We start from the raw sequence: 22,716 nt of genomic DNA, 5'->3' as shown, positions 1-22,716 counted from the left end.
AACTATCATGGATTGTTGTTCCTGCAATGTTAACCTGGTAGAAAATGCCTTTCCAGCATCAGGTTAAAGGGGCAATTGCTTCTGTGTAGCAGTGTTGCTTTGGTAGATGACATGCCCATTCTTAAAAAGGGACAAAGAAAATGCAAACAAGGCTGATGTCAGAAAATCCTTAAAGCCAAATTTGATCAGCATTACAGAGCACAATCATTTATAATCTAACTATTACATTGTCGATTTCAGCTCAAGTTACATCTGAAGTTACATCAAAATGATGACTGCCAAATCACAAGTTTGTGGGAAGCAGAGAGATGTGCAAACAGCAAACTGCGTTGGTCAAAATTTCATCTGGTGCAAATGCAACTTTTAGATGAACCCAGGTGACCCAAACATCGGGTGAGCTGAACATCTCTTTATTATAGGGAGATGAATGACTGGTCTGATCAAAGTCAATCTGCCACCGAATTGTAAACACTCAGCCAGAGTTTCATTATCAGGTTTATTCAATGGCACAGCTAAAATCTATCATTCAAAAGCGCAGTATCTGTGGTATTAATACACCTTTATTCTCAAACTTATAATTTTCAAATATACAGGAGGTGACAAAAATCAAGTTAGGGTAAATATATTGAGCAAACACCAAAATCAAAATACCTTTTCATAAAGTATAATGTAATACAAAGTACATTTAGGAAATGGAATTGCTTTAGAGTAGACATTTAGATTTAAATTTCTATAGAGCACGTCCACAAAGCAGAGGAATTCAAAGCTGACGAGTGGAGTTATTTATACTCAATTCTGCAAAAACAACGGGGTACAAAATACATTAAAGGATATGTTCAATCTTAAAATTTGTTGAGGAAAGCACTATAAATTTAGATAACCTTGCTACTATAAATATTTTGTTTTGAACATTGACAAATGTGCATGATTAGATAAAATGAATCTTTCTAAAATCACACCTGGTTTTAAATTGAACTTTAACCGTTTCCTTATTCTTTTCTCAAGATGCGTGGCCCTTCCCACTTATCCTTCTGCTAATGGCCATGCAGGATGGTATAATAGCGGCCAATATTCCTCCACTCTCAACAAACCTTGGTGAAATTTCTTGCCTCGTTCTCAGGTCCAAGTTCAGCTAAGAACGATAAAATCCCAAGCAAGAATGTTGGGAGGAGTTTGAGCTCAACACTACTCGAGCAATTTTCACAGCACCATTGTCGCCCACATTATATAGTACTATGGAGTATTTCCCAGCTGATCAAAAAGCTCTGATGACCAATGTACTCCAATATTCTGATGGGAAGGAAAAGTACTTGGAGACAAGGATTTTTTTTTTTTTTTTTAAGTAGTTACAGTTGTGTCAAGTGATATAAACACACGGCTTTTTCAATAAAGGGGAAAGGAATTTGAGGGCAGTCAGTTCCCCATTCCTATGCAGCAACTATTCAATTTCTGCTATCGCTACATCACAATAATTGCAAGCAGGTGATTATATTTTCTAGTGATTCACTTTCAGTGTAAAGTTGTAACGATGTAGAACTGTTCAAGCATGCACAAGAAGCATTGAACAGACAACTTAGTCCGTGCAAGGATCAGATGAATTTCACAATTCGACCTTCGCTTTGACCTCGGAATGCTATGTCTGTGTAAAAACCGGAGCGTAAAAGTGAACCAAGGAATTTGGAAAAAAAGATGACATTACTAGACAGTAGATTTGCCCCGGTTGTATTAATAAACTAAGAATTAAAAAAAAATTAAAAAATTATCCACCCGAAAGTAACAAGTTGACTACAATAAAATTTGCCTTGTTTCACATTACTCATCCCGTAAATTATTGCTGTGTGCTATTAACATTAGGTGTCTCCAAACCACCAAGTGCGAGGGTTTCACCATGGCGGGATCTGAAGCGTGTTATATTCTATTGTTGAAAATCTTTGCTTTCACAAAATTGGGATAAGGTTTAAACAAATTAAAGTGATAAGAGTTGACAGTGGCAGTAGTTTCTTGACTTGCGAGGATCATTGCCACACTAGGCTCCCCCAAAGTGTAAAAGCTGGCCAAGCAATATTGAAAATCTGCATGCTATTACAAAATCTATTTGACAACACAATGCAATTATTCTGGTAAAACTTGAGACGATTTCATATAATTTACAGTGCATATACAGAATGGTGAAATCTTACTTGCTTTACATAAATTAATAAATAACCAATTTCTTGGTGCTTTGTTACAATCCACAAAATTCTCTGTATTCACCAAATTAGACCTTTACAGTATAGAGAAAATTGCCCATTGAAATCAGTTGCTGTACAGTTCTATTTTTTCTCACGTAGAGAACCAGCAGTATTTTAACAGGAAGTTTGTTATTTGCTTGCCCACCAGATGACAAGGCCCAAAATCATACCAACAACGGCAAGAATTACAATCAGAATGCATATTTTCTTGCGGGACTTTTTCTGAAAATACAAAATAAAGATTGAATCAATTTTGCATCAACTTCAGTAATTTGGTGACTTTATCATTGGAAAATGATCGTTTTTTTGTGCACACAACGAGCATTCCTATACTATACTGTGATTTTGTACAAAATATATAGTAGAGCTTTCACATGCAAGGAATTCTAAATTACGCAGATTAAAATATTCATCGTTTTTCTACCATAGAAAGGAGGCAGCCCCCTTGAAAGAAATGATTAAGATATTATGGATTTTTGCCCATTTGGAAATGGATCAAGTGACTTCACAAGACGCATGTGTGAAGAACAGGAATGAATAAAACAAGCAAACTATAACTGAAAAGAAAATGAGTGTCAATACATCAAAGTAGAAATATGCTATTGGTAGCTATCCAGTTAAATTAATATCCTGCTGTAAATTATATAAAAAGATTGACTATTATTTTGAACAACAAACTAAAAATACTATTTCTGTTGAAGACAGGAATTAACAACACCACTGAGGCCCAATGGGATCTGGCGTAATGTTAGATTTCAGTAAAATTTGACATACATTCTGCTATAATGTTTGGATTCAAGCTAAGCAATTACATGCTGGCATATCTCTCTGCTTTATCCCGGTTCAATTGGGGACAGTACAATCGTACCTGATAATAAGCTGCCCTCTGTAACTGGTGAGTTCCCTGCTCAACATGTACTTCTGCACTTTCCACATTTGCTTCAATGCTATCTGTAGGAAACAAAACAGAAAAGCATCAGACCCAAAGATTTAGACGCCTATCACAAAGCAAGCCTTTTTAAAGCGAGGTGAACAAAACTAGCATCTCTGATAATTGGCCCTGAATAAAAAATAATAGAGTTATTTCAAAATTAGCTATTCAGCAAAGCAGATCAAGATTTACTTTAAAGGTAGACAAAAATGCTGGAGAAACTCAGCGGGTGAGGCAGCATCAATGGAGCGAAGGAAATATGCGACGTTTCAGGTTGAGACCCTTCTTCAGCATTTTTGTCTTACCTCCAATTTTCCAGCATCTGCAGTTCCTTCATAAAGATTTGCTTTAAAACACTTTTTTTGGGTGTACAGACACGACTGGCAAGGCCAGAATTTATTGCTCATCTCAATGTCTGCTTGAAGTGGTTGGCATTGGTGGTCTCGCCTTCTTGAAACCTCCTCAAGATGATTTACCTCCAGTTCACCTGCTGCCTTTGATCATTTCTGGTGGTAGAGATTGTGGACAGACACAAATGCTGGAGTAACAGCAGGGCAGGCAGCCATTCCTTCTATCTAGAGATGCTGCCTGTCCTGCTGAGTTACTCCAGCATTTTGTATCTATCTTTGGTTTAAACTAGCATCTGCAGTTCCATCCTACACATTTCGGTAGAGATAGTGGGCTTGGGAAGATGCAGTGCACGTTGTGAATGACGCACACTACAGTCATCACCAGTGGTAGATGGAACAAATGTTTAGGGTGAGGTGCCAACCAAGCAAGCTGCTTTCTTCCTGTATGGTAGTTATCTGAATTTTCTTGAAGCAATACTCATTCAGGTAAGTAGACAATATTCCATCACACTCCATACTTATGCCTTGTAGATAATAGAAAACGGAATCATCTTCAGCAGGATATCAAACTTTCAATCTGCTTTTTGTAGGCAGAGATTATGCGGCTGACCTAGCTGAGTTTCTGGTCAGTAGCGACACTGAGGATGTTGATGGTGAGAGAGTTGAAGGTATTGCCATTAAGTGAGATGTGTCTAATCAGGCTAGGTCATATACCATGAATGGTCGAGGAATCGGGGGGAAGTGAGAAAGAGAAGGGAGTGTGATGTACAAATGCAAAGATCCCTGAAGGTGTCAGAAACAAGGGCAGCATATGGGGTGCCTGCTTTCATTGCCGATATATAAAAAACAAGAACAGAGGGGTGTGTGTATGTATGAGTGTGCGCAAGCACATGCACGCGCTCGTGTGTGCAATTACATGCATGGTAGCCAAAGGATGGTTTATGCTGTAATGCAATTCATTACATTTGAACACAAAATAATGGTCTTTTAGGTTTGAGACAAATGACAAACCAATGCAAAGTCAGTTTTACTCTGCATTTCATAGTGCTGTAGCTGATGGGACTCTTGTGGCACTCAAGAGATTTCTATCTTCCAGCAACAACTTAATTACATGATCACAAAAGTTGAACAAAATAATTAATGGAAGGTAGCACTTGCCAATCATATCTCCTTGATCATGGATCATTATTGCCAAGTCTTTAAAAATCTGGTTGACATCCAAGATGTTAGCCTAGATAAGAGAAGAGTTTAAAAGTGCTGTTTATGAAATCAGTAGAAAATCTGCACAATTCACAAAGTAGTAGGTTAGTAATATTGCAAATATGGTTTCTGTTCAGCATAATTTAACAACATTTTCATTGGTCAGTATTAAAAACAAAATATTTATATATTTTTTTAAAACTTATAAAACAAATGAAAAACTAACCTCAAGTTTCTGGATTGCAGTTTCTCGTTCCTTAATCGACTCCAGGTCTTCTTCTGTAATCGCCACATCTTGGGACTGAGCTTGCATCCGATTCCAATCTTCGTTACTAAAAAGTCAAATTCCTTCAACATGACTTTCAAATTTGGTCCAATCTATAAGCCCATTCAAACGTCACCAGGTGATTTATATTTGCTGAGTTACATCTAATATTTTGTAGTTTGAAGACAATTCACATCCTCAGCCTCTTACCCCAACTGGCTGTTTTACACTTTAGAAAAAAGCATTTCTATGACAATTAAGAATTGTTAAACAATCAACAGCATCAAAAGACTCTGCTACAAATCACTGCACTCATTGAATACACGCAAGGCAATAAGGCAAGATGTATTTATGCAGTATACCCAAATAGGCAGAGAACACAAGACCAGGACATGTAGATGGCAGCCATACTGCCCTTGTGTCAGCACCGAAATTCAGCAAGACCAGTTTATTATTTTACCTCAGTACCACTTTCCTGCACTCACCCCATATCTTTGACTGACTTCATATTCAGAAATATATTTATGTGAATGTCCTGAGCAAAGCCTCCATAATCCAAAAATTCACTACCCTCCAGTGAATACATTTCTTCTGATCCATCCTGTAAGACTAACCCCTTATAATGAGACCATGGTCCCTTGGTTCTAGGTCAACCAACTTGAGAAGAACATCATCCTGCATCTATCCTGTCTACATTTTATTAAACGCAAGATTAGATGCCGTCAGTTTAACATATTTTATTATAAAGCTACCATCTGCACAACCAACATGGTGAACCTTTACTGCATTCCCTTAATCACATATATACACTTAGGTAGAGAGGCCTAACCTAAACATTATATTCCACCATGTTCCATATAAATGGAGGATATCCCTTATAAATGAAGAAAGAGTTCTCCATTTTTGTGCCTATACCACGTGGCTCATCTCTTCCAAAGATTCAGCATCTTAGAACATTCAATTCCCAACACCTAATCACTATACAACTGTCTTTGGAATGGTTGTTAGATTGTACCCATTTATTTCTGTGTACTATTAATTCATTTTTCTACATATGGATGCTTTGCACAAAGAAAATATTAAATTTTGCTTTGGACTATTTTTCCTTAATCCACGCAGACCGAGACGGATTTGTAACCGACTCAAAAAGTGAAAGAGTAATCTTCCACTTCAGTCTCCCAAATAAAATTTTATGCTCTTACCTTTCAAATGACACAAGTTGTTCTTCTTTGTGTTCATCATCACTGAAACCACTCTGGAAACAAAACAATTCTTTCTCAGGTAAATTTGATGATGGAAGAGTCAGAACCTACACTCAGGACTTGACTGAAGATGACCAACGTACAAGTTGGTAGTCTGATACATTACCTCACTGCAGAAAAATACACAGTAACAGAAAGCTCCATCTGAATAAGTGAAGTATACATTTTACAAATGAAAAATGTTATTGATGATGGATATTCAAAAAAAACTCAAACATCATCCACGGGGAGAGAAAGAGTTAATGTAAGTCAAGGATTGATCAGAGTTCAAGTGAAAAAAAAACAAGCATGCTTTAAGTTGCATAGCGGGGATCAGGTGGAGAGAAGAATGCGAGACAGAGCACACACCAGAACGGTGACGAGGTTACAATTTTATCGATATCTTTGACCTGCACCCTATCTCCAAGTTATGTCCACATCTTAAAATGCACTTGTTTTTCCTTAGCTTTGGGAATTTTCTATTGCTTGTAAGAACTTTCTTTTATTGACCATATTGTACACTTGTAATTTTGTAATCCAAATTACTGCCAGGTGCACATATTCTGACCTCCTCCAAGCTAAAAATAAAAATACTCATTTACGATGTCCAAAAGTAATCAAACACAGAGCTTTAGGTTACTGATATATGCCAGACTCCCAAATGATAATAGGTACAAATCAATTCTCAGATTGGCCCGGGAAAACTCTTTTTTTAAACTTCCACAATCCCCATTGACTCGGTTCAGAAAAAGAATTCCCATTCCGAATTTAGAAAAAGTTTAAGCTGGATATCATTGGTTCGACTGTCCTGAGCCACAGCACAAGATATTAATATTCTTCACATGCAAAAAATGGGAAGGACAGTGGGAGGAGAGGGAGAAGAAAAACAAACTATCACTGATCACTCTCCCAAATCCATCAACAGCTCTAAAATAACCACCTGATCACTAGGAAGTTCTCCAGTTAATTGGACACGTAATGAAAGCAAGCAGTTTGAACAGAAAATGCTCTCATGTCACTCCCTGCAAAAAACCCTACCCTTCTATTGAAATTATAACTTCATCGTCAACTTATTTACATAGCTTTGTTTGGACACAAACTTTCTGGATAGGTTACACAACTTAACTCTGCACCTTGGTGATTGCCAGTCAACCACCCCCCCCCCCCCCCCCCCCCCCCCCCCCCAGGACACTCCTTCCCCCAGAAAAATTGCACTACTGCTACTGTATATACATTTATATATATTTTACTGCTCATTATTCTATGTTCGCTCCTCTGGGTGAGATGCTAACTGCATTTCGTTGTCTCTGTACTATACACTGCACAATGACAATAAAGATTGAATCTGAATCTGAAATTACAAGATTGGGGAGCAGCAATACCAATACATGTGATTTTAAGGTGCGGCCCATTTGTACTGTGTGCGCCTCTGATTTTGACTGCTCCTCCATTGGTGTCCCAGGCCCCAGGTTTGCTGCAATTAACTTCCAACGCAGCTTCACCACTCGTGGCCTTAAAACCTGGTGATTTTACAAGCCTTTTCCCATTTCAATATGCCTCCTCGTCGCTTTAACGTTTCAGGGCAAACTGTCGCAAAATTTGTCCAACTTACCTTGGTAGCATAACAGAAATGCAAATTCTATAGATTTTCCCTATTTGAACAGTAATTTCCCTATTTGTCCAATAATTTAATTTTGTTTACTCATTTTCCAGGATCTGAAAGGCCAGCATTTATTGTGAATCTAGGCCATTTATAAATTAATCACATTGGTGAGTCTGGAGTCACATAAACATCAGACAAGTATGCCAGGCTTGTTTCCTGTAGGACTTTAGTGAATGAGACTTTATAGCAACCCAGCAGTTTTCTGATCATTACAATGATACATTTTGAGCCACCCAGTAACTGTTACACTGGAACCATGCCCCACATTAGGGCGGCACAATGGTAGAGTTGCTGCCTTACAGCGCCAGAGACACAGATTCGGTGCTGTCTATACAGAGTTTGAATGTTCTCCCTGTGACTGTGTGTGGGTTTTCTCCGGGGTCTCTGGCTTCCTCCCACATTTCCAAGGACGTACAGGTTTGTAGGTTAATTGGGGTTGGTAACATTGTAAATTGTCCCTAGCATGTAGTGTTAGTGTATGGGGTGATTCCTGGTCAGCATGGGCCAAGGGCCTGTTTCTGTGCTGTATCTGTATCTCTAAAGTCTAAAGTAATTACAGATGTAGTACTGCAACCATTGCAGCAGCGTATTGAGGTAGACTTTGTGGTCTATTTTTTCTACTTACTGAGAGGCGTGATGCTGCTCTTGCCCTGGCTACAGATTCTTTCTCTTTTGCTGCGGCTTGCCGCTGTGCTGCTTGGAAGTTGTTCAAAGCTGCGGAAAAGTCATTCATGAGACGCTCCTTCTGTATTCTCTGCTGCCGCTGAAATTGTGAAAGGAAAACTGTTTGGAATTGTTAATTTGCAAGACATTTTACATTAAGACCGTGCCTTGAAACAGTAAGAACTTAAAGAAATGTATATCTTATTAATTCTTTCAAATGACTATTTCAAAGACGGGTTACTTCAGATAGAAGACAATGCTATTAACAGAAAAAAAAAACAACCCTTGATATTTTGGATTAGATCATTTTTGGCATAGTTACACATTGGAACATTGGCTTTGGAACATGCCTATTGTAGCCACTGTCACAGCTGTACCAAGGCAATACAGTCCACAAACAATGACCAAGCCATTGGCAGATCAGACATACGCCACCATGAATCCACATTTAAATGATCAAATACAAACAGAAAAGGCTATAATACATTTTTTTAAATAATTATTTTTTATTTCAAATTATGTACTTAGTTTTGTCATTGAGACAAAATTTGTTTCAAACCTCTGTGTACTAACATGAAATATTCAAATTAAAAACTATTTACCTTTTCCAATACAAGCAGGCAAAAAAGGAAAGAGGTAGACACAAAATGCTGGAGTAACTCAGCGGGACAGGCAACATATCTGGAGAGAAGGAATGGGTGATGTTTCGGGTCGAGACCCTTCTTAGGATCGAGACCCTTCGATTTAAACCAGCAGCTGCAGTTCTTTCCTACAAAATAGGAAAGAGGCTGTGCTAGATCTCTCACCTGCGGCTGGCATAACGCCAAGGGCCCACATATGAAGGGTATCTGACTCTCAGCAGGATCTAGCTGTGGAATATGGGCTTATTTAATGGACAATTTACATGCAGCAATTGATTCTGTAAATTATTTTACCCTTACCACCAGTTGCTTTCATGGCAAACCCTGTCCTTAAGCTCAGTTTCGAACTCAATCTTGGAGTTTGAGTTTTACCCACCATATACTCTCCCATTTTGAAAAGTCTCGCGTGCTCAAAGGACCTTTAAAATTATGAATCATTTGGAGAGAGAACGTGGATATTCCATAACAAGGTCCATGGATTCAGGATAACTATGAATAGATCCAATAGGAAACTGAAAAATGTGCTTACTCATTATCAAAGAATGATTGAGAGATTCAAATGCCTTCAAAGTAGATAGATGTGTGTAGATGATACATGATAGAAAAGAATAGAAAAAACAAATTAGGATTGGGAGAAGATAGATGGAATTGAAAAGTGTTTTACAAAAAGTGGGTAAAACTAAGAAACTGAGCCAGTGACATCAGCTATAAATTCCATTTAATTCTGTGGGGATTTGGAGTTTCACATGCACACATTGCGTAAGGCACAAAAACCTGAAGCATTAATCATCTTAAACAAAGCACGGCTTTGTTCAAACAGGTGGGCAGATGGTTAATAAGATGTCAAAATACTACGAAGTAGTTCGACAGGACTACCAGTCTCTAACTACATTGGGACTAACTCTTGAATTGTATACAGAGACTTACTAAGGTCATAAATTATAGGAGCAGAATTAGGCCATTTGGCCTATCGTCTATTCCGCCATTCAATCATGGGTACTCTATCATTACCTCTCAACCCCATTCTCTTGCCTTCTCCCTATAATCGCTGACACCCGTACTAATCAAGAATCTGTCGATCTCCATCTTAAAAGATTTTAAAACACCAATAGGATACAAGGTATTATTTTATGCAACGCGTCTAAACATAAGGATGATATAAAAATGTACAGAAATAATAAATCTATGCTAAAATCCATTGATCCAATAAGTTACATTGAGTGTATAATCAAATGAACATTTAATTACAGATTCAATATGACTTTCCAATTCGTCATTGTCCCTTACACTCTACATTTCCCTGGCCTAGTGATGAACAGTTAAACACAGGAGCTGCATCAATATTGCTGCAGTTATGTTACGGACCAGAGTTTCTAGACCGTATTTCCTTGTTGAGTCTGGATTCAAATTAAGGTCCTAGGTGAGGTAGCGCATCTTTTGTACAAACACTCACCTGCTCAGTATACGTTAAAGGTAGGGATCCAAGCTCCTTAAGGTGTTTATTGGTTTCCTTCGCTACCTGGTTTGTGTAGTGCTGCAGCTGCTGCCTGCAAACATGGATTAAATAAAATATCTTGTGGAAATCAAATAATTTTTAGCTTTGGCTATTTTTTGGAAGCAATTTTTTTTCTCTTAAAATGGGATCCACACTTGATAAATATGTACTGCAATAAAACAATGATAAGAGCTCAGACAAGTTTCACAGCATTGATAAAGGTGTTATCCATCTGTTGAATCATTCCTATACAGGAATTAAACCGAATGAACACAATATAGAGCACATCACCTTTACTAACAACAATCTCCTTAAATATTCTTGTCCAGCCACACAATAAACCTCTGCCCTAGTTTTTCTAACCAACATTATTATTGTTTTCTCTTCTATCTTCAATCAACCTGCCATGCGCGTCTGATCCATAACAATGGCTGTCTCTCATTTACATCATAGATCCAAATATATTCTAAACCAACAAACACTAATGATATCCTGTGACTGAACACAATGCATCATTCCTCTTCTGACTTTAGCAATTGACATCATAGCACATCTTTAAAATATTTCTATCACTGACCAGCCTTTGGTTAGTTCGACTTTTGTTTCTGTTTAGTTTAGTGTAGAAACAGGCCCTTCGGCCCACCGAGTCCGTGCGGTCAGCGATCCCCGCATATTAACACTACCCTACACGGGACTAGGGACAATTTTTACATTTACCAAGCCAATTTACCTACATACTTGCACGTCTTTGGAGTGTGGGAGGAAATTGAAGATCTCAGAGAAAACACACACGGTCACGGGGGGGACGTACAAACTCCGTACAGACAGCACCCGTGGTCAGGATCGAACCCGGGTCTGCAGCTTTGTAAGACAGCAACTCTATCGCTGCGCCACCATGCCGCCCCCTGTCTCATCTCTCCAGTTACAACTTCTCGTGATCTCAAGCTTTCAAGAACCTATATTGGGTGATACCCTCTCGGTAATGCAAACGAGTACTCCTCTAATGTTATTTCCCACAGACAAATCCAGCATTCACACTATGCCAGTGGCTGCCAATTTGACATCCAACTTTGAAGTGAATGTAATTCTCTCCAGCTAAACAATGGAAAAGCCAATAATCTTGTTACTAAAAAGCCTGTTGCCCCCTATTCTTTCCAATTGCTTTCAGTTAAATCGAACTGTTTTTTACTGCAGCAGCGTACTCAATCAGTGTTATCAAAGCAACCTCTAATTATGATGTTTGTCAGCCACCACCCAGTAAGAAACATAAAGAACCAATGTTAATCAAAGCAATCCAAACATTCAATGTTTGCACAAAACTTGGTTTAACTTGGCAAAGATTTTCAACATTCTAACGTTCTCATTTGGCAAAACGACCACCCAAAAGACATCAGACGACTAAAATGTCTACAACTCAAGAGAACACCACCAGTGTGAGATTGTAATTCAATCGAAATGGAGTCTTACTCCCAAGCAGGGGGGGGTCTATGAATAAGTTATGTACTAACATTGTTTTATTAACCACCACCCCCACATCATTTTAGTCTGGATTTTAATTCTTATTAAAAGCAATAGAAAAAGTACCAAAGCTAATTTTTCACACTTTTGACATAAATCCACAAATGCACCATCCAAAATATGTTAAAAAATTGTAAATTTACCATCTAAAAACCAAGTAGCAACATTAAACAGATTAACCAACTGCACCAGACATAGCCAAACTTAACACAACATAGTGACCAAGCAAGCAATACCTCAATTTTGTCAGTTTAAAACCAAAATCTTACAGCTCAACAAATGGACATTTAAATTATGAATGTTACTCCAGTTAATGGATGTATAGGATAGAAATTTTTCTGAATTAAAGATCCAGAATGCATTATCTTATCTGTAAATGATAGATTACAAACACAAGTTTAGTCAGGAGTACAGCAGGAATATGTGATTACAACATCCACTTAGCTGCACAATTTCTAGCATGGATCTGTAAAATATTGTATGTTGATGGTATCAAATGCTACTTCATTATCTCGTACAGAAAAAAACATACTTACAGTCTGTCCTGAAGTTCACTTGTATCTTGTTGTGTTCCTAGTTGTTGCACCAACGCATTTATCTGTGCAGCTGTCAGAAACACATAAATAACATTTATCTTGCGTTTAAATGTGATTGGAGCATGCCTGAACAGTGCAGGTACATGTTTAAACCATTACCCGATTGCAGTAACAGGGAAAGTGAAACATAACCAGTTCCTGCTAATCAAAAAAGCCCTTTATGAAAAGAACTTTGGTATCTTTATCAAAATTCTACGTAGAGATATGGGCAGCATTCTGTTCCATTCTAAATTTAATCTCCTGCAGGATTTAACTGCGTTTCAATGTAGAATAAGCTGCATACTAAAACTATTCGGCATTTACAAACACAATTTTAAAACTCTTGTTCGTTTATGCATAGACATACAAATTTTCAAGTCAAAAGAGAAATTTTGCAACTTATGGACAACTGTATGAACAAAGCTGGGAGGCCACTCACTAGGGCTTAATACTGGCAACGATCATTTGAGCTTAAACGCCCATTTCTGTGCTCCATATCCTTTCAGGTTTAATGCAGTACGAGGGCAAGGCTACAGATTGATCAAGACTGAGAGATATAATAGCATACATAACTTTTGTAAGAAACTAACAAAATTGGAAGTGTCGATGGGCATGGGTATGGGCAAGCATGACAAAGAAGGGCAAAAACTAAAATTTCTGAAGTTTATAGACCTCCAAATTGGAGCTACGGTGGAAGGCAGACTTTAACATCTAAAATGCACAAGTGCAGCTTTAATCTATATGTAAACTCAATTTGCAGTAAAAGCTCATGGAATGCAGAGCAGGTTTTATTAACCATTACAACACAAAACCAACTGCAGAGGAAAGGTGGTGTAATTCTATTAGACTCGTTTTTGAGAACAAAGGTGTAAAAAGCAGCATAAATAGGACAAAGACCACAAAAATTCTAGAGTTTAATAGAGGCAATCAGGTTAAAACAAGTATTGGAAGGGCACAGATATTCACCGAGATAGCTTAGATTTAGAACAATCTCTGAAAAAAAGTCATCCCTGTTAGATTGACAAATAAACACTTCTTCATCAATTCTTAAATACCTTTTCTCCTCCAAAGATAGGGAAATTAGGCACCTGGCAGCCCTGTCGCGACCATCTACACCCACAATAACAGTGGCCAATTTTTAATACTGTGCTGTATGATCATAATTAACATGCAACTGATTTATCTTTGAAGGTGGTTAGAACAGATGATGAATTTGATCTGTAATCATTTATTTGACCAGCATGTCACATGTTACTGTGTTCGTGAGTTGGGAGGTCATGTTGCAGTAATACAAGACATTGGTGAAGCTACATTCAGAGTATTATGTTCGGTTCTTGGCCCCCTTGTTATTGGTGAGATGTTGTCAAGCTGGAAAGGGTGCAGAGACGATTTATGAGGATGTTGCCAGGACTCGCGGGCCTGAGTTATAGGGAGAGGTTAAGCAAGACTAGAACTCTATTTGTTGGAGTGCAAAAGGATGAGCGGTGATCTTATAAGGGTGTACAAACTCATGAGCGGAATAGATCAGATAGATGCAGAGTCTCTTGCCCAGAGTAGGAGAATCGAGGACATAGGGTTAAGATGAGGGAAGACAGCTTTAATAGGAACCCGAGGGGTAACCTTTTCCACAGAGTTGTGGTTGTATGGAACAAACTGCCAGAGGAGGTAGTTAGCATCGCAATGTATAAGGAACATTTGGACATGGATAGGACAGATTTAGAAGGATATGAGCCTAACGCAGGCAGGTGGGACTAGTGTAGAAGGAACATGTTGGTCGGATTGGGGAAGGTGGGCCTAAGGACCCGTTTCCACACTGTATGACTCTATGAGGAAACAGCAGAAACCAATGTGAGCAAATCAATCATGGTAATCTTGATGATTCAGGTTGCAATGAAGTTTCAAAAGGCAATAAAAAGATTGAAAGTTTTTGGAAAGCAAAGTTTTGGAAGTCCCTCAGCAGAAGAAAAATAAGAAGAAACTAACTGCCAGAGTTCAGAGTTGTCAGCATCTTTGTCTGAATTGAATGTGGGATCCATTTTAATACGTGCAGCCCAACATTTGGCAAAGCCGACTGAACATGAAAACTGCTGACTGTTCCGATATATGAAATCACAGACCAGTTTTGCTGCACCCTCCAGGGTTTGGATTGTATAATGAACATGCAATCAAGGTTTACTATGGTTCAAAGTCAACAAACAAAAACTAGCAACCTCATCCACTTTAAAACTAATTCTAACTAATACTGTTCTTTAATAGCCTTAGTGTTGATGTTGTTTCCTTTCATGGCTCACAAACGCATCTATTTGCAAACTTAGACAATTAGTGAAATAAGCCAAGCAGTTTATCCTCTAGTTTAAGGTTTCAACACAACGTTTTCCAGATTGTAGAAAACGCCAATACTTACTATTCTGTGTAATTTTCTGGATGTTGACACTGCATGTTTGAATGAGGGTATTGAAGTCCTGTGGCTGTGAGTGGTAGCTAAAGCGGTTGTCCTCAATTCTTCCGTACGACATGGCTGAACCAGAGATCAGCACAGAACCAGCACAAAGAGTGATCAGATGTACGTGCCCCCTTCAAATCTTATCAAAGATGAAAACTGGAGAAAAAGGAAACAGAACTTGAAGTGCAAACATAAAAGTTAAAGTATTTTGCAAGCAACAGAATTAACTGCAAAGTACACCAACTCATATATTTCTGCTCTCTCTGAATTTAAACGTATTTTTTTGATCCATAATAGTATTAGGTAAACTGAGTGTGCCAATAAATGTAATGAGATTGCTTAGGACATGAACTGGTCATTTGGACCACTGTTCCATCCCAAATGGCCAAAGTAGGACTTCCTTAGCAAAGATAAAGGAATTTTTCAGCAGGACATCACCAGTCTTGGTCTGCAGGTCAGCTAGTGCAATAGAGAAACCGTGGCCATTATTCCTAACGGTGTCCATAAATAAGTGATGAACTCTTTGGTCGAACCCTTAATGCTGGTTTTTCTGATAACTGTAAATCAATACATAAAGATAACTTGAAATCAGCTATGTTCCTGTTTTGGTGTACATAAAGTACAGATCCTAATGTGGCAATGACATCACTGCATTCAGTCAGCATTGTCATGTAAAGGAAAAGAGGTCATCCAGCCTTAAGGTAAAGACTAAACATTTCATTGGAATGCCAGACTCAATATTGAATTCTCCAATTTTGGATAACTTTTGTATCTTCTGGCCTGTTGAGCATGTCCCAATAGGTCAGACTGCAAAAAAAAGTACCTAGACCATTCAATCTTACCACATCTCAAACATGCACAGAAATGTAACGCTATTCCGCTTGCTAATACCTCAAAGAATAGCACAGTTGTCAAACAGTATCTCCCTTTCAGAAATCTACACAGACTCATCATATCGTTTTATAACAATCTAGATCTCATATCTCTCATTACAAACCAAAAGATTTTTCTTTCTACCAATGTCAGGCGAACAGGTCAGTGGTTCCCCATTTTCTTTCTTAAATTGTGGGATCACGTTTGCTACTCACAAATTTGCAAGAACCATTAGAACTTTGAATGATAAAAACCATAATATCTATTATAAGCAGCCTCTTTCAAAACGCTGGGATAGAGATTAAACTTTTGATTTATCAGACTGTTCTCAAAAGGTATTTCTTTCCCAGTACTTTTAATTCCTCCACTGCACTAGATCTTGGCTCTCCAGTAGCTCCAGTTTTTGTGTCTTCTTCCATCAAATTCTTAGTCCCAATTGTAAATTCCCTTGCCTGTAGTTATGTTCTGTATTGCCCTGCCAATCTTTTCCTTTCTATGTACCAACTACTTTTTTTAATGTTTATCATTAGTTTATTCTCATTTACTATTTTCCCTTTATGAATTTCTTGGCAAATCTTTACTGCGCTCTTAAATAAAAATCTTCCATCACTCAGGATCACTGTTTATTCCAGCCAATTCATCAGTCTTTTGAAAGATACAACACTATATTTAATTTCTGCTGTAATCCACAGTAGAACTATTTCTTTCCTATTGTGTTTTTTATCCCTTAAATGAATGTACATTCATTGATGCAAATCATGCATTGAAGATTAGCCACTGCCTGTGAACAATCTGACCTTTTAGTGCAGCTTCCCAAACAATTTATATCACCCCTTATGACCAGTTTCCTTTGTTCAAGTGGAACACTTTGATTTCAATTCAAACAAACTTCAAACTCTATCTTTTACTATAATTCAAGGTACATTACCCTAGTCACACTCATCAAAAAACACCTATCTAAGGGGTTGACATCCAACTTCTTCAATGCTTTCATTGATTAGGATTTTGAATCAATGAACATGCATATCAATAATATTATTTAAATTAATTCGCTTTTAGATCACTACTGCCCCTGATTTCAGCCCCAATGTATAAACTTGTATGTGGCACATCAGAGATCTAATAAAGAGTAGAGCCAATATTTAACCATATAACCATATAACAATTACAGCACGGAAACAGGCCATCTCGGCCCTACAAGTCCATGCTGAACAATTTTTTTTCCCCTTAGTCCCACCTGCCTGCACTCGTACCATTTAAATAGATAAGTCCTTGTCTCATTTATAAATGAATTATGAAAGGTTCCATCCCAAAACATTAACGACCCACGTTCTCCAGAAACGTTGCCTGACCCACTGACTTACTCCAGCACTTTATATCTTTTATCTGTAAACCAATGTCTGCAGTTCTGAAAAAGTCTGAAGAAGGATCTCGACCCAAAACATCACCCTTCTCTCCAGAGACGCTGCCTGTCACGCTGAGTTACTCTAGCATTCTGTGTCTGTCTGCATCTATCTATATCGTTATATAAAAGTACACAAAGTACTGGAGTAACTTAGCAGGTCAAGCCACATCTCAGGACAACATAATATAAATATTCTGGAGAACATACATAAATGCTTCGATGGCCACACCCCAATTTATCCCTGCAGCCTACATTTTTGCAGGTCAAACATTTTCATTTTTCAATATCAGTTTACAGCACATCCCCCACCCCCACCCCTCCCCTCATCCCTTCCCCTTCCTGTTGTTCTTCAGTTTGTTGTCGCGTGAATCAGCCCTGCTCCATCTTGTAGATTCACCCTTCAAGTTGGTGGTGTTATGGTGTTATTTTCCCTTCTGTGCAGCACACATGACATGAAGGGTGCTGTATAAAGACAGCAACAAGCACTGTGACCCCAAATGTCAGCCCACAGCTTCCTCCATCTCCCTCCCACTCTCTCCCGCCTTTTCCCCCCTTTTTTCCCTTTCTCTCTCTCCCCTCCCTTTTTCCTTCCCCTCTCCCTTTCACTCCCACTCTCTTTTTTTCCCCTCCTTTCCTTCTCTCCCCCCCTCTTCCTTCCCTCCCACTTTCCCCCTCCCTCCCCCTTTCCCTCCCTCTCTCTCCCTCCCTTCCCCCTTTTCCTTCCCTCTTCCCCCTTTCGCTCCCTCTCACTCTCTCCCCTCCCCTCCTCCCTCCTTTCGCTCCCTCTCTTACCCCTCCCTTCCCCTCTCCTTCCCTCCCCCCTCCTTCCCCCTCCCTCCCCCCCCCTCCTTTCCTTTCCCTCCCTCCCCCTCCTCCTTTCCCTCCCTCTCCTTTCCCCCTCCCCCTCCTCCCTCCCCCCTCTCCCTTCCCCTCCCTCTCCTACCCCCCTCCCCCTCCCTCCTCCCCCCCCCCCCCTCCCTCCCTCCCCCTCCCCCTCCCCTTCCCTCCCTCTCCTACCCCCTTTCCTCCCCCTCCTCCTTTCCTTCCCCCTCCTCCTTTCGCTCCCCTCTCCTTACCCCTCCTCCTCCCCTCCCCTCTCCCTTCCCCTCCCCTCCTACCCCCTTCCCTCCCTCCCTCCCCCCCCCCCTCCCTCCCCCCCCTCCACCCCCCTCCCTCCCCCCCCTCCCCTCCCCTCCCCCCCCTCCCCCCCCCCCTTTCCTTCCTTCCCCCTCCTCTCTTCACCTTCCGCCCCTCCCTCCCCCCCCCCCCCCCCCCCCCCACCCGCCAAATGCTGCGCCCATGGCCACACTGCGCCTGCGTCCTTCCACCCAGCCCAATGCCAAGTGATATTTCTCCAGGGTCTCGACCCGAGACGTGGCCCATCGCCGGTCTCCACAGACGCTGCCCGTCCCGCTGAGTTACTCCAGCCATCTTGTGTCTGTCTTCGGTGCAGCTCCCTCCCTACACACACCCCGCCGCCGCCCCGGAGAGGAGAGGAGAGGCTGCCCACCGCCGCACGACAACTCCCTCAGCCAACCCACAGCCCTCCCGCCGCTGCCCGGGCCACGCCGGCTCCATTGGACGCCTCGTACCGGGGCTGGGTGTCTCTCGGAGTCTCCGCCACCGCCGCCGCCGTTGGGGTCACGTGATGTTGGCCCGCGTCATCGGCGTCGCCCCGCCCCGCTGCAACGCGGTGACGTCACCCCGTCAATCAGTTGGCCCGCGTCATCGGCGTCGCCCCGCCCCGCTGCAACGCGGTGACGTCACCCCCCCCCCGTCAATCAACCCGTGGCTGCAGTCCAGAGAAATAGAAATAAAAGAAATAGAGAGATAAATAAATAGAAAGATAGAGAGAGAAATAGAGAGAGAAAAATAGAGAGAAATAAAGCGTGAAAGAAATAAAGAGATAAAGAAATAAATAGTAATAAATAAATCAATAGAAAGGAGAAAGAAATAAAGAGAGAAAGAAATAAATAAATAAATATCAATAGAAAGGAGAAAGAAATAAAGAGAGAAAGAAATAAATAGTAATAAATAAATCAATAGAAAGGAGAAAGAAATAAAGAGATAAAGAAATAAATAGTAATAAATAAATCAATAGAAAGGAGAAAGAAATAAAGAGATAAAGAAATAAATAGTAATAAATAAATCAATAGAAAGGAGAAAGAAATAAAGAGATAAAGAAATAAATAGTAATAAATAAATCAATAGAAAGGAGAAAGAAATAAAGAGATAAAGAAATAAATAGTAATAAATAAATCAATAGAAAGGAGAAAGAAATAAAGAGATAAAGAAATAAATAGTAATAAATAAATCAATAGAAAGGAGAAAGAAATAAAGAGATAAAGAAATAAATAGTAATAAATAAATAAATAGAAAGGAGAAAGAAATAAAGAAATAAAGAAAGAGAGATAAAGAAATAAATATAAAGAGAGAGAAATAAATAGAGAGATAAATAAATAAATAGAAAGAGAGAGAGAAATAAAGAGAAAGAAAGAGAAATAAATAGAGAAATAAATTCTCTGCCTCAGAGGGCGGTGGAGGCAGGTTCTCTGGATACTTTCAAGAGAGAGCTAGACAGGGTTCTTAAAAATTGCAGTCAGGGGATATGGGGAGAAGGCAGGAACAGGGTACTGACTGGATGATCAGCCATGATCACATTGAATGGTGGTGCTGGCTCGAAGGGCCGAATGGCCTACTCCTGCACCTATTGTCTAAATAAAAGAGAGAAAGAAATAGAGAAAAAGAAAGAGAGATAGAGAGTGAGAGAGAGAGAGAGATAGAGAGAGAAAGAAAGAGAAAAAAGAAAAATAAATAGAGAGAGAAATAGAGAAAAATAAATAAAGAGAGAAAGAGAAAAAGAGAAGTAAAGAGAGAAAGAAAGAGAGAAAGACTCTCAGAGAGAGAAAGAAAGCAAGAGAGAAATAAAGAGTGAAAGAGAAATAAAGAACTGCAGATGTTGGTTAACACAAAAAGACACAAAGTGTTGGAGTCAAGAGTGTTTATTTATCATATGTACCGACAACAAAACATACAAAAGTGTCTTGACCCGAAACACAAAGATGCTGCAAGTCCTGCTGAGTTACTCCAGTTTTTTGCGTCTATCTTCAGTGTAAACCAGCATCTGAAGTTCCTCCCTACATATACAATCATACTTGCAGCAGCATTAAAGACTGTTAAACACAATACACACAAATAATCTTTAATAAATATAAAAAATCAGTAAATTAACAGCGATATAAGGAACTCCACATGCTGGTTTACAAAAAAAACAAATGCTGGAGTTTAGTTTATTTTCAAGTGTACTGAGGCACAAAGAAAACATTTTGTTGCGTGCTAGTCAGTCAGCGGAAAGACAATACATGATTACAATCAAGCGATCCACCGTGTGCAGATACGTGATAAAGAGAATAATATGAATAACATTTGGTGCAAGATAAAGTCCAGTAAAGTCCGATCAAAGATAGTCCCAGGGTCTCCAATGAGATAGATGGTAGCTTATGGCTGTTCTCTAGTTGTTGGCAGGATGGTTCAGTTGCCTGGTAACAGCTGGGAAGAAACTGTTCCTGAATCTGGAGATCTGAACCTACACCTCTTGCCTGATGGGAGAGGGGAGAAGAGGGAGTGGCCCCGACTGTTCCTTGATTTTGCTGGTGACCTTGCCGAGGCAACATGAGTCAATGGAAGGTCTGGTGTGTAATGGCCTGGGCTGTTTCCACAATTCTCTGCAATTTTTTGCAGTCTTGGATGGAGCTGTGTTGTGATGCATCTCGATAAAATGCTTTCTACAGCCCATCTTTAGAAGTTTGTGAGAGTTGTGGGGACATGCCAAACTTCCTAAGCCTTCTAAGAAAGTAGAGGCTGGAGTAACTCATGTAGCATGGATCCTTCAAAGTCGCCTAACCACGTTCTGATATGTTGAACCACTCCAGCACTTTGTATCTTTTTCAGTAAATTAATGACCACAATACTAGTGAAACAGAAAACACCAACATCCATAGAAGTTCATAGTTGAGGTTAGTGGTGTGAAGTGTGCAAGAGTCTAAAGGTTGTTGGGAAGAAGCTATTTTTGAACGTGTATTCCAAACTCATCTACCTTCTACCTGTTGGCAGGAGAAAATGGGAGTATGGCAATGGTGATGCGAGTCTTTGATGATATTGAATCACTGTCTTTTTTGAGGCAGTGCCTCCTGTACATCCCTTCTACAGTAGTGAGGTCAGGACATGTGATAGACTGAGAAATGTGCACCACTCTGTAATCGCCTTTGTCCCTGGGCATTTGAGTTGCCGAACCAGTGAATAGGCTCTCGACCATACATCACCTGCAGAAGTTTAAGAGAGTATCCATTGACATACCAGATCTTCTCAATTTTCTAAGAAAGTTGAGGCGATGATGGGCTTTCTTTGCGATTGTATCAATGTGCTGGGTCCAGCTACAGATAGGAATAGTAGCATTCCATTTACAAAAGTTCCTGCTTTTCTTGCCTCTTTGAGACACAGGATGTGCTCAAAGCCTCCTTGAAATAAACTTCAATCTACGCACTGACTCTTGGGGATCCCTGGTCCATGATTGGCTTTAAGAACCACGTCCATACATTAGGTGCAGCCATTTGTCATCATGATGAGAAGAAGGAGCACACTACTTCATAAATTATCTGCACCTTCTGTGGAAAAGCCTGCAGTTTCCTCATTGGCCTCATCAGTTTATTTTAGAGATACAGCATGGAAATAGGCCCTTTGGCCCACCAAGTCCACGCCGACCAATGATCGCCCATTCACAATAGTTCCATGTTATCCCACTTTCCCATCTATTCTTTGAATGTGAGGGGCAATTTAAAGAGGACAATTGACCTACAAATCCGCATGCCTTTGGTTGGGATGTGGGAGGAAACTGGAGCATCTGGAGGAAACCCACATCGTCACAGGGAAAATGCAAAATCTACACAGACAGCACACAATGTCAGGATTGAACCAGAGACTCTGGCGCTGAGGCTGCAGGTCTGCCAGCTGCACCACTGTGCTGCCCCAGTCAATGTTGTCACATCAAAACCCACAAATTCACAGTGGAAATAAATCATCCTTGATCTGGAGGGAATTTGTAAGAAGCTAGTATAACCCCAGAGGAGACCTAGAAAAAGGGTCCCAACCCCCAATATTGTCCATCTCCTTCCACAGATGCTGCCTGTACACCAAGTTCCTTCAGCAGTTTTTTTTTTGCTCTA

General features: G+C 39.8%; 1 protein-coding gene across 1 annotated transcript; it reads right to left on the bottom strand.

Annotated features, from left to right (window-relative positions):
* Positions 1 to 3,099: 3,099 nt before the first annotated feature.
* Positions 3,100 to 19,201, bottom strand: LOC129709883 (syntaxin-12-like). Its single transcript, XM_055656534.1, has 8 exons — positions 19,087 to 19,201; positions 15,178 to 15,372; positions 12,735 to 12,804; positions 10,639 to 10,732; positions 8,507 to 8,644; positions 6,180 to 6,232; positions 4,939 to 5,044; positions 3,100 to 4,743 (listed from the first exon to the last, which is right to left on the bottom strand). The coding sequence occupies exons 2-8, from the start codon at positions 15,287 to 15,289 to the stop codon at positions 4,552 to 4,554; spliced, it is 765 nt and encodes a 254-aa protein (XP_055512509.1). The 5' UTR covers positions 15,290 to 15,372; positions 19,087 to 19,201; the 3' UTR covers positions 3,100 to 4,551.
* Between the last annotated feature and the right edge of the window lie 3,515 nt (positions 19,202 to 22,716).

The sequence above is a fragment of the Leucoraja erinacea genome, chromosome 26 (genome assembly GCF_028641065.1).
Source record: "Leucoraja erinacea ecotype New England chromosome 26, Leri_hhj_1, whole genome shotgun sequence".
Classification (NCBI taxonomy): Eukaryota; Metazoa; Chordata; class Chondrichthyes; order Rajiformes; family Rajidae; genus Leucoraja; species Leucoraja erinaceus.
This window is presented reverse-complemented; position numbering and strand designations above follow the sequence as displayed.

Coding starts and splice junctions, on each gene's coding strand:
- LOC129709883 (XM_055656534.1), bottom strand. CDS start 15,289: ATGTCGTACGGAAGAATTGAGGACAACCGCTTTAGCTACCACTCACAG. Junction 8,645..10,638: donor CTTTAACGTATACTGAGCAG/GTGAGTGTTTGT, acceptor TCACAATTTCAG/CGGCAGCAGAGAATACAGAA. Junction 4,744..4,938: donor CTGCAATCCAGAAACTTGAG/GTTAGTTTTTCA, acceptor TCTCTTATCTAG/GCTAACATCTTGGATGTCAA.